This window comes from Muntiacus reevesi, chromosome 9 (assembly GCF_963930625.1).
Source record: "Muntiacus reevesi chromosome 9, mMunRee1.1, whole genome shotgun sequence".
NCBI classification, from domain to species: domain Eukaryota; kingdom Metazoa; phylum Chordata; class Mammalia; order Artiodactyla; family Cervidae; genus Muntiacus; species Muntiacus reevesi.
The window spans coordinates 7,268,711-7,281,502 of NC_089257.1; the positions used below are offsets into that span (position 1 = coordinate 7,268,711).

The 12,792-nt window shown below is 39.2% G+C and overlaps 1 protein-coding gene across 1 annotated transcript; it reads left to right on the forward strand.

The window, feature by feature from the left end:
• Nucleotides 1–11,841: 11,841 nt before the first annotated feature.
• LOC136173991 (olfactory receptor 10AG1-like) lies at nt 11,842–12,792 on the forward strand. Its single transcript, XM_065943756.1, has one exon. It carries the CDS (start codon nt 11,842–11,844, stop codon nt 12,790–12,792), a length of 951 nt encoding a protein of 316 aa, XP_065799828.1.

Consider the following 12,792-nt stretch of genomic DNA (forward strand, 5'->3'; position numbering starts at 1 on the left):
ATAAATGAAAGCAAATAAGGACTGAATCTGCGTGTTGATCAGTGTTTGAGGAAAATGCAACTGGATGAGAGATAATCCAGGCTTGCACAGCATGTCAGCTGATGAGGACAGGGAAAAAGCAGCACACGCGAACGAGGTACCAAGGGGAAGAGCCAGGGCAACACTGGGAGATAGATTTCACTGAGGGAAGGCCAGGCAAGTACGGGTATCACTGTCTGTTGGTTCTGGTAGATTCCTTCTCGGGGTGGGTGCAAGCCTTCCGTGCTAAGGGAGAGACAGCAACAGTGGTTGCTAAAAAGATCTTAGAGGAGATGGTGCCTAGGTATGGGCTGCCAGTGACTATGGGCTCTGATAACGGACCTGCCATTGTAAGTCAGATTGTACAAGGGCTGACCCAAGCTCTGGGGATGAAATGACATTGTGAATATAATCCCCAGAGCTCAGGACAGGTTGAGAGAATGAATCGGACCCTAAAAGAAACTTTGACAAAGTTGGCAATAGAGACTGGCGGGGACTGGGTGACCCTCCTTCCCTTCGCGCTCTTTCGGGCGCGTAACACCCCTTATAAGCTGAATCTTACCCCTTTTGAGATTCTGTATGGAAGACCCCCTCCTGTTTGTGTTAGAACCTGGATGGAAAGGCCCTTATGTTTTTCTTACCACTCCTACTGCTGTCAAGGTCGACGGGATTGGACCCTGGGTTCACTGCCATCACGTGCGGCAAGCCACACCGGAAGAACAGGAAAAAGCGCGAGCAGAATGGAAGGCGAGTCCTCACCCGTCAAATATTTTGAAACTGAAACTCGTCCGCTGGGAGGTCTCCTAATTCTCCTGCTGATCAGCGACGGGTAGACTCATGAGCTGCTCAACGAGACCTCAGGAATCCACCCTCCGAACACCTGGTGGCCAGACCTTTACTTTGACCTAAGGGGAATCGTCCCCGGGGAAGGACCCTGGGGGAATTACCCACAATTCAGGCCATGGGGAGCCGTGGGGACCGGGAGAAAACTCAGCCAAGAGGAGTTCTTCACGTGCCCGGGCAACGTAAGAAATAACTGGAAAACCTGTGGTGGCATGGAAAGCTATTATTGCATGAGCTGGAGCTGTGTAACCTCTTGTGATGGGCCCCGGGAACGGGACGTAGGAAACAGAGATTTGGTAGCCCCGAGTGTGGCGCAATCCCCAGGGCCAAGTACCTCAGATACGGGGGCAATTTAACCAAGCTTCACTATCTCTGCAAGGCCAAGGGCTTTCCTCCCTACAAGCCGCTGTAGATGCATTCAGTCACTTAGAGAAGTCTTTGACTTCCTTGTCTGAGGTGGTCTTGCAGAATGAGAGAGGGTTAGACTTGATTTTTCTCCAACAGGGTAGGCTCTGCGAGGTTTCTATGCAGACCATACAAGAGTGGTAAGAGAATCTATGGTAAAAGTGAGAGAGGGACTGGCGCAACGAAAGAGAGAAGAGGAAGCCCAGAAGAGATGGTTTGAGTCTTGGTTTCAACACTCCCCCTGGCCGACTACCTTAATTTCCACCCTCCTGGGTCCACTTATAGTGTCAGTGGCCCAAGATGGAAAAGAGGAAGATTCCTCTACTTGAACAACAAACAGGGGGGATGTGAGGCGAGCAGAAGTAACGCAGCTTAGATTAGGAGTAGGCCTTCCTACCTGGTAAGATTATCAGGCCACCTGGATACAACCAATTAGCTTCCGCTTAACACTGACCACTGTTTGCCAATTAGGACCAATTAGCTTTCACTTAATACTGACCGCTGTTTGCCAATTAGGAAATTAGGAACGGGGCAGAAACCCCCAGAAAAGTCCCACCCGCGCAAAAGTTTTGACCAATGAAATTGCTTTGCAAACTTGTAACCAGTCCGCTTAAATCAACAACCAACGGTGTGTGCTCACCCTATAAATTTGTGTAACAACTTGGGCTCAAGGCTCTCTGACCCGCACCACTGCGTTGGTTGCGGCAGAGGGCCCTGGCTCGAGTCAGTAATAAACTTCCCTTTTTGCAAGTTGCATTGTCTTGGAAGCCTTCTCTCTTCACGCTCGGGGAATCGGACATTGGGCATAACAATAAGATACTTTAGATAGTTTAAAGTAATCCACCATTGACTGTGCTTAAATATTTTTTTGGCTTCCCTGGTGGCTCAGACGGTAAAAAAATTCACCTGCAATGCAGGAGACCTGGGTTCGATCCCTGGATTGGGAAGATCCAGGGAGGAGGGAATGGCTACCCACTCCACTATTCTTGCCTGAAGAGTCCCCACAGATGGAGGAGCCTGGCAGGCTAATTAGTGAAAGGGTCTTCAATATTTCATACCTAAATAATCCTCTATTGTGAATAAAGAGTAATGTTTGCTGCATACTTTATGAAAACAAAAGAGAATTCAAGTTGTTAAGACTTTTGGCTTAAGTATACCTTAAAATCTGAAAGATTCCTTATAGTTTTCCACTTTCATTTTTGGCACTTTTGATTCAATTGCATGGAAACTGACCAGTAGCAGTTAAATAATGACTATTTGAAGGAGGAATTGAACAAGTGAATGAGTGATTGCATATTACCATACCCTATGTCAGAGGCCTGGCAAAATCTAGAGACTTCAAAGAATCAATAGTCACTAGGAGTAGGTTTATTTAGCCCACTATACCCTCATGAGGAATTATTTCAATCATCATACCAAAAGAAAATTTTTCGTACACTGAGTATTTTCCTAACTGCACATTATAGAAGAATCTCCCCGTTTGTCTCAACACTTTTACTTTGTACATATTTCTATGTTCTATGTAGCAACTTGGGCCCCAAAATAATCTGCTTTGAATTATTTCATCTTTTCATCACTGTCTTCCAAGCTACCCCTATGCTATTTCATATTTTAAAAATAAAATATATATGCTTTTAATGTGAAGAAAATGTTAGAAGCTATTTTCAGAATTACACAAAGCTTCCACAATTGCATTTACATTGGTGTGCCTTGCCTAATCCTCTATATTTTTAACCTTCTCTTAGTGAAATATTATTTAAATCTTTGAACTGATATTCACCATGAAAATGAGCATCTGTCAATAGAATCATTAACAGGTATCCTCCCAATTACATTCATGGCATGGTGGTAAAGAATCTGCCTGCCAATGCAGGAGATGCAAGAGACAAGAGTTAGATCCCTGGGTTAGGAAGTTCCCCTGCAATAGGAAAGAGCAACTCACTCCAGTCTTCTTGCTTGTAAAATTCCATGAACAGAGGAGACTGGTGGGCTGCAGTCTAGGCGGACACAGAGAGTCAGATACGACTGAGCACACACACACACACACACACACACACACACACAAGCCCAATCAGCAACTCATTTGGAGAATACGTCCACTGGAGTTCTTTTGACAATTATGCTCTTTTGTTGTTTTAGTTATAATTGTACACATGTGTATAAGGCAATGTTAGCTCCTGTTTTGAAGCTAGTTATGTTTCTCTTCTCAGTCCATTTGCTTGCTTTACCATCTAGGGAGTAAATATGGTGTACCAGGTTTAGTTACTTATGCATTTTATTCATAGCATCTATATGTATATATACCTTCTAATTAAATGTTTCATATGCTTATATACTTTCATATATAGTCTGTAATGTAATCTAGAATGATGATTATAATAAAGATGACAAAGATGACGATCTAGATGGAGAAAACAATATTAGTTTTGTTTCTGAAATTTAGGAAAGTAAGAATCACAACGCCATAGAAATAGTGCTGTCCCCTAAGTTCACATTATGTATCTTTTCTGCTTCAAACAATTCCCCATTTACATTGTTACATAACATTGAGCAGCACTCCCCGTGCAATAGGCAGGTCATTGGTGGACATCAATTTTAAATACAACAGTGTGTACATGTCACTTTTTTTTTTTAGATTCTGCAATTAAATGATATAATATGATATTTCTCTTTCTATGTCTGACCACACTCAGTATGATAGTCTCTAGGTCCATCCATGTTGTTGCAAATGGAATCATTTTACTCTTTTTAATAGCTGAATAATAAACTGGGGAAAATTCTGAAAGAGATGGGAATATCAGACCACCTGATATGCCTCTTGAGAATCTGTATACAGGTCAGGAAGCACAGTTAGAACTGGCCATGGAACAACAGACTGGTTCCAAATAGGAAAAGGAGTACATCAAGGCTGTATATTGTAACCCTGCTTATTTAACTTATATGCAGAGTACATCATGAGAAACGCTAGGCTGAAGGAAGCACAAGCTGGAATCAAGATGGCCAGGAGAAATATCAATAACTCCAGATATGCAGATGACACCACCCTGATGGTAGAAGGTGAAGAAGAACTAAAGAGACTCTTGATGAAAGAGAGAAAGCTCAACATTCAGAAAACTAAGACCATGGCATCCAGTCCCATCACTTCATGGTAAATAGGTGGAGAAACAGTGGAAACAGTAGCTGACATTATTTTGGGGGGCTCCAAAATCACTGCAGATGGTGATTGTAGCCATGAAATTAAAAGACACTTACTCCTTGGTAGAAAAAGTTATGAAAATTTAAAATGCACATTAAAAAGCAGAGACAATACTTTGCCAACAAAGGTCCATCTAGTCAAGGCTATGGTTTTTCCAGTGGTCATGTATACATGTGAAAGTTGGACTCTAAAGAAAGCTGAGCACCAAAGAACTCTTGCTTTTGAACTGTGGTGTTGGAGAAGACTCTTGAGAGTCCCTTGGACTGCAAGGAAATCCAACCAGTCCATCCTAAAGGAGATCAGTCCTGATTGTTCACTGGAAGGACTGATGCTGAAGCTGAACTTCAATACTTTGGCCACGTTATGCAAAGAGCTGACTCTTTTGAAAAGACCCTGAAGCTGGGAAAGATTGAAGGCAGGAGAAGGGACGACAGAGGATGAGATGACTGATTGGCATCACCAACTCAATGGACACGAGTTTGGGTAGACTCCAGGAGTTGATGATGGACAGGGAGGCCTGGCATGCTGCGGTTCATAGAGTCACAAAGAGTGAGACACAACCGAGTGGCTGAACTGAACTGAATATCAGGTTTTAGTACCATTAATGTGTGTGTTATGATTGACATTTTGGATGTTCCAAGGGAAGTGTGCTTTTCTTTTCTGTGAATGCATTTAACCCAACTTCATATGATGTCTGAACTTCTGTGGATATAGACACATGTGAATATAGACACATTTCATAAGCATCTTGCAAGAATTTAATATATTCACAAGTCAACGGGAAGAGTAGTAAGAAAGGCCCTGGAATGACCTACTGATATTTCAAAGAAAAGTATTGTATGTGTCTGTAAGTGTGACTTTCATAATTATGATATTCCACAGCTAGATATTTGATGATCTGAAAGCAGTTCTTCGACAAATATCTTACATTTTAAGTAGTATTTCATTTTGTAATCTGTTTTGTTGTTGTTGTATATTTCTAACATGTAAAAGCATTGTTAAACCTGCAAACTTTACATATTTTCTTATAATTTGGTTCACAAAACTATGACTCCTTCATCATTACTTGAAATAGTAGCCCAAAGATAAAAATGATTTCAAGAGATACAGTACCTGTATCTGTACTGATCTGTGCTTATTTTCAATTTATTTTTTTGTGAATATTCATACAGTCCTAATAACCTCCTACATCTAAATTTTTTTCAAGATAAAGTCAGCAAAATGTTTATAAAAGCTCTCTAAAGGAAGAGTAAGTTGTCCCAATTGCCTTCAAAAATATAAAGTGAAGGTCAAAGTCCCTCCGTTGTTTCCTACTCTTTGTGACCCCGTGGACTATACAGTCAATGGAATTCTCCAGGCCAGAATACTGGAGTGGGTAGTGTTTCCCTTCTCCAGGGAATCTTCCCAACCCAGGGATTGAACCCAGGTCTCCCACACTCCAGGGAGATTCTTAACCAGCTGAGCCACAAAGGTAGCCAAAGAATATTGAAGTGGGTAGCCTATCCCTTCTCCAGGAGTCTTCCTGACCCAGGAAGGAAACTGAGGTCTCCTGCATTGCAGGCGGAATCTTTACCAACTGAACTATTAGGGAAGCTCAAATAGAAAATACAAGCTAAAAGAGAAAACATTTGAAAGTTGCATATATCAAATAAGAAATATATAGAAAGATTATGCAAATAACTCTCAAAGCCAACAGGAAGAAAAGAAGCAATCTAACATCAGATGTATGAGTTTTTTTTCTTCATTGGTATATCATTGGTATTCAATATTGTGCTAGTTTCTACAGTATAATAAAGTGGATTAGCTATATGTATACATATGTCCCCTCCTTCTGATCCCTGACATCCCATCATCTAGGTCACCGCAGAGCAATGTGTTGAGCTCCCTGTGGTTTAAAGCAGGTTCCCACTAGCTCTCTGGCCATCATCAAACAATCTACAAACAAGAAATGCTAGAGAGGGTATAAAGAAAAAGGAACCCTCTTGCACTGTTGGTGGGAACTTAAATTGACACAGCCACTGTGCAGACCAGTATGGAGGTTCCTTAAGAAACTAATATAGAACTGCCATTGACCCAAGAATCCCACTACTGGGCATATACCCTGAGAAAACCATAATTCAAAAAGACACATGCACCCCAATGCTCATTGCAGCATTATTTACAATAGCCAGGACATGGAAATAATCTAAATGTCCACTAAATGTACAAAACTCTTAAATAGATATTTTACTAAAGCGGACAGCAGAAGCCAAATACTCACATAAAGGATAGTCACTGCCATTAGTCATTATCAAAATGCAAATAAAAATAAAACTGAGATTATGCTGTGCATGTATTTCAATTGTTAGAATTAAAATAAAACAAATTACAAAATAATATAATTCAAAATTGGTGTGTACATATATAACACTTGAATAGCTTTCAATGAATGAGCATCAAATTTCTAAACTATGTCTTATTAATCTTCATAAGAGTATAAATCTATTCCCACTTCTTATAGTTAAAGCTAATATCTTTCTCCATTGTATTTTGTGAGTTTGTGTCTGTGAGTTTGTTTGTAGAGCGTGGTACAGAAACTACTGTTCTATTACCTGATGGTCTCTGTACTGAGAGTTGCCACAATTAACTTGAGGGCATCCTTGGCTGGGGAGACAATATAGTAACTTCTTGGAGTTATAGTTTGTGACAAGTGAGGGCAGCTGATAGAAATGGGAGTCTGGGCTGGACAGATGGCAGCACAACTAGAAATATTTGCATCCTCTCTCCCAGTTCAGTGTGAAATTGTGACTAATGCTGATATGAGGGATCATGCCTGGAAATTCAGGATTCTCTTTCCAGTTTGCACACCTAAAAAGGAGTGAGTGAGCATTCCTTTGTATCCACCTGTCGTCCGGGAGGCACTGAGGACTACCTGACTCATGTGGACCTAGAGATGGAAGGTCCGTATTGAAGACGACACAACTGCCCCGACGGTCCTGGATTTCTTACTGCAGAACACTTAGAGAAAAGCAAAATTCCCTGTAAGGCAGTGTATATTTACATCTTTTTAGACCTTCTTTATTTTATAAAAGTAGTATATCAATCATCATAAATCATTGCTTTACAATGCTTATATTTCTTAGTAATTGTAAAATACAGGAAGAGAGACAGAGAATTTAGAGAATGCGTGGTATAGACAGGTATGGTTTTGCTTGTTGTACCAAACTTCTTGAGCGGCATGCAGAAAGGTTTAGTTCAATTAGAAAGTAACTTGGGGAAGAAACTGATCCCAAGAGTAAGAATAATTCCTATTTAAAGAGCACTATTAGTTACGAAGATAGCAGATATTTTAGAGGGTGGTTAAGCCTGGTATCAAATACGTGATGTGAAAAATTACCTAACTACCAAAAAAAAGAAAACCACAAAACGTTCAGTTTCTATCAGCTTTTAACTCAATAGCTCAATTAATAAAGGTAAGCATTGTATTTAACTTCAATCTAAACAGGTAAGCATGATTCATTTCTGTCCAATGTCGAATTTAGTTTTAAATGTACCTATTTATATGTAACATCAGGCAAAAAACCCTCACTTCAGAAAATTTAGCAAGGAAACTTTTGTTGTTATTCTTGTTTAATTTCAAAACCCTGATTCAGATAGCCTTTTTAATTTTCTGATGCACATTATTATATTATCAAATAAAAAATTACAAAAGTACTTTATAATATAGTGGGCCACTATACCAAAGTTTACCAACCTCTGCATCACTATCATAATCATTTAAATGCTAACCTCTATTAAGTGATTGCTATGTGTTATGTATGTATTTAAGAAGTTTGCATGTATCAAACCTGGGGATATCTCATTAAAATTAATTGTATATAACTAAGGAATAAGATAGTAAATGAACTTTATTAAAAGGATTTTGCATCCTATTAACATAAAATACTGTTTGTTAAAAATAACTTTTATGGTAACTGAATCTGACAATGCGAAAGAGATTTTGGTATGTTTTCATTTTAATCTTTAGAAACTTCAAATAAGGAATTCAGTTCAGTTCAGTTCAGTTGCTCAGTTGTGACTGACTCTGTGAACCCATGGACTGCAGCACGCAAGGAATTAGACTTCTGGAGTCACAATTTTAGACTTTTACTTCCTATCTTCAATTTGATTTTACAAACCTGCTTTCAATAGCACCACATACATTTTAATGATAGATGATGTACTTGCTTATTATAATCCTCACACAGTGGAAAGACCAGAAAAGCAAACATGAGTTATTTGGATAAAAACAAAAGTGACTACACAAGCTGAATAATTTAGCGGCTCTTCTTTCCGAGTGTGGCAGTAGTACTCTCTAAAGGTTTCTGGAAGTTGGAAACCAGCGTTGCGAGGTTTGCGAAGAAAGATGCTGATGAGATTGAGTTTATAAAGCTAAGCGTAACTTGGGTACGATTTGAATAACTTTAATATTTCTTAATTTGAATATGATTTTACATTGATAATTCCACTTAAGATTCATAAAATCTTGCTCCATTTGACAAAGAAAAGCAAAGTTAAGAATAAAAAAGATTTCAGTAAATTAAGAACACTGTATTTTTGATTGCAAGTTCTGTTTTTTGACTTCTTTTGGCTGTTTTTTGAACCTGAGTTTCAGTATGATTTGCAAATGTACTACCCTGTGTGAAAAAGTGAAAGTGTTAGTCGCTCAGTTATGTCCGATTCTTTGCGACCCCATGGACCGTAACCCACCAGGCTACTCTGTTTATGGAATTCTCCAGGCAAGAATACTGGGGTGGGTAGCCATTCCCTTCTCCAGGGGATCTTCTTGACCTAGGGATATTCGAATGTACTATCCTACTTGAACAGAAAGGAATAATTTAGATAGAAGTCCAAAAAATGAGAGAAGACCTTTTATCAAAAGAAGATACAATAAAATTAACAAACAAACAAACAAAAATGACTGACAGTAGTTTCTGAAGGCAGAGGTTAACTCATCAATGTAGGGCATGGTGCATAGTGGACTGAAAAGACCGAGAGCTCATTCAACAAGCAGTTTTAATCAGTATCCAGGTATTACACTCTACATTGAATTAAACGGGTGAATAAACGTGGATAAAGGTGTCAGGATAAGGTAGTGAAAAAAATAGGCACTGTTTCATAGTCTTATACACATAAAGTCATATCTTAATAATGTCACCTGCCAGACCCCCTTTTCTGATCATTTTAAAGACTCAGCTAAAGCATTTTTATGTTTCTTAAAATCACATTTTCATTGAGAAAATTCTATAATAATGAGTTAAGTTTAATAGCTTTTGATCCTTAATATATATTATATGTAAAATATAAATATGTATAAGTAGTCTGAAATATTGCAGATGATAAAACAGACTCCTATTTAGCTTTCCTTTTCCTGCTGCTGCTGCTGCAGCTGTAAGTCGCGTCAGTCGTGCCCGACTCTGTGCGACCCCAAAGGCACAGCCCACCAGGCTCCCCGTCCCAAGGGAGAAGGAATCCCTCAGGATGCTCAAGTTCTGGATGGACTGCTCCTTCTGCCCCACATGTGTGTCTACACTTCTGTAGCTGAAATGTTGACCCTCGTCCTCACTTAAAACTGTTAGAATACGGATATAGGTTTGTCTCTTCCTTGCAGTGGCTTTGCCTTTGTGAACTTTCAAATTAATTAAGACATACCATGAAAGTTATGCATGATATACTGAAAACAATGATGTAATTTGTAACTTCTACAAGAGTGGGTGAAAAGAGTATAATTTCTAGAAACAGACACACTCTATAAAAGGTACGCTTGAACTGTACTGGTCTAAAAAGATTGGTGATTCTTTCAACAAGCAATTTTAATCAGTATACAAGTACTACAGTCTACACTGAATTAAATAAGTAAATAAAACAGGAGGGTACAGGAGCTTGTTCTGAATTTTGGGTAGAAATCCTCACTTACATCTTGGGACTGTTGTAAAGAAACAATCAAGTTGATTCATTTTAATTTATTCAATAAATTAAGGAATTGCTTTTGAGAAAATATACTATATACTCCATAGAAAGATGTATGAATATCACAAGAAGCTTAAGATCTAGCTATAGCAAAGGACAAGTGCTTAACAAAGATGGGCAATCTCAACTCAACATATTCACATTCACATAAACAAACATATACACACACACACAAAAAAAAAAAAAAAAAAAACCTACAAGAATTAATGAATTAAATGGGGCCAGGAGAATAATAGCAATTATCAAGGATGTGAATAATTTAGGAAGATCTCAGAGATGAACTATGGCTGATGTGTCTTTCAGGCAGTAAGTGTGTGAGAGGTGAGCATTCTAGTTAGAACCCCTAGCTGGAACATAAGTGCCAGATGTACCTACTTCTTCTCTCTTGGGTGTTCCTGGACAGAAAGATCAGCTTAATGATTCTTTTCTCCAAGTTGGAAAATCTGAATTAAAAATTATGACTACTGGAACTTCCCTGGTGGTCCAGGGGTTAAGGCTCCCTGATTCCACTGTAAGGGTCCAGATCTGATCCCTAGTCTAGGAACTAGGATCCTACATGCCATGTGGCCAAACTAAAATAAATACATGAGTAAAAAGAGAAATTAGATATTTTAAAAAAATCTATGACTGTTGCTTTCATAGACATTACATTGAAGTACACTCTTTTAAAAGATAAATCATATACCATAATACTCAATGGTCAGCTCATTAATTTGATTTTATATTAAAAGAGCTAAATATGTGTAATGTCAAAGACAAAGAAGATTTTGAAATACCAATGGAAGATCATCATTTAAAAATTAACTATCTTTATCCCCAAAACAATTTTAAGTGGCTTACAAAATATTTACAGGAATAATATTAATTTTGAATTGATGATAATGGAAAACAGAACAGGGAGGTGAAAATAACATGTCAGTTGAAAACATGAAATCATTGTTACAACTGAACATAATTTTCAATTTGAATTTCTAAATGTTCAGATGAATAGCAAAATTGCAATCACGCATCTTCAGAATCTAAGCAATAAAATAATATATGGTAGAGAAAACAGAGACTGAAGTTTTTTTCTTTCAGATAGATTTAATGATAAATAAAGGTAGGGAGGCGGGAGGGGGGATCGGGATGGGGAACAAATGTAAATCCTTGGCTGATTCATGTCAATGTATGGCAAAAACCACTACAATATTGTTAAGTAATTAGCCTCCAACTAATAAAAATAAATGAAAAAAAAAAAAAAAGAAAGGTATATTTCTCTGTACTTTTAGCATTATAAGTTTGGTTTTTATAGGGAAATGAAAAATAAGAACACACATAGTCTAGTTCATACACAAAAAGGAAGAGTCAATAAAAATGAAATGACAGTGCCTCTGATTGAATCATTCCCACAGATGAAATATGAAGAGATGGAAGCAAACGACAACATGTCCACAGTGATCCAGTTTGCACTACTGGGGTTTTCTGATCTTCCAGACCTACAAGGGTTATTATTTGGGGTGTTCATCATCACTTACATCATTATTTTAATTGGAAATGGCCTCTTAATAGTAATAACTTGGCTTGACCCAGCTCTGCAGAAACCCATGTATTTTTTCCTGGCAAATTTTTCCTCCTTGGAAATCTGTTACGTGTCCGTCACTCTCCCTAGGGTCCTGGTGAACCTCTGGACCCAGGACGGGAGCATTTCTCTGCTGGCCTGTGCTGCCCAAATGTGCTTCTTCCTGGCACTGGCAGCTGCTGAGTGCTTCCTCCTGGCGGTGATGGCCTGTGACCGCTGTGTGGCCGTCTGCGACCCCCTGCACTGTCCCCTGGTCATGACCCCAAAGACGTGCCTCCAGCCGGCTGTGGGCTCCTGGGCCAGTGGAATCCCAGTGCAGATAGGGCAAACGTGCTGGATCTTCACTCTGCGTTTCTGTCACTCGAACCAGATTAACCACTTCTTCTGTGACGTGCCCCCCATTCTGAAGCTGGCCTGCGGGGACACTTCTGTGCAAGAGCTGGCAGTCTATGCAGTAGCTCTGCTGTTTGTTGGCGTACCTTTTATGTTGATCCTTGCCTCTTATATCAAAATCATCTGCACCATTCTGAGGCTGCCAACAGCCAGAGGGCGAGCCAAAGCCTTCTCCACCTATTCGTCTCACCTGTTGGTTGTGCTTTTATTCTTTGGATCTGCTACCATTGCCTACTTAAGGCCCAAATCCAGACACTCTGCAGGAACGGACAGACTGCTCTCTCTCTTCTACATCATAGTGACTCCTATGTTCAATCCCATGATATACAGCCTTCGGAACAAGTATGTGATTGCAGCACTGAGAAAATTATTACTGAAAAAAGTAGTGTGA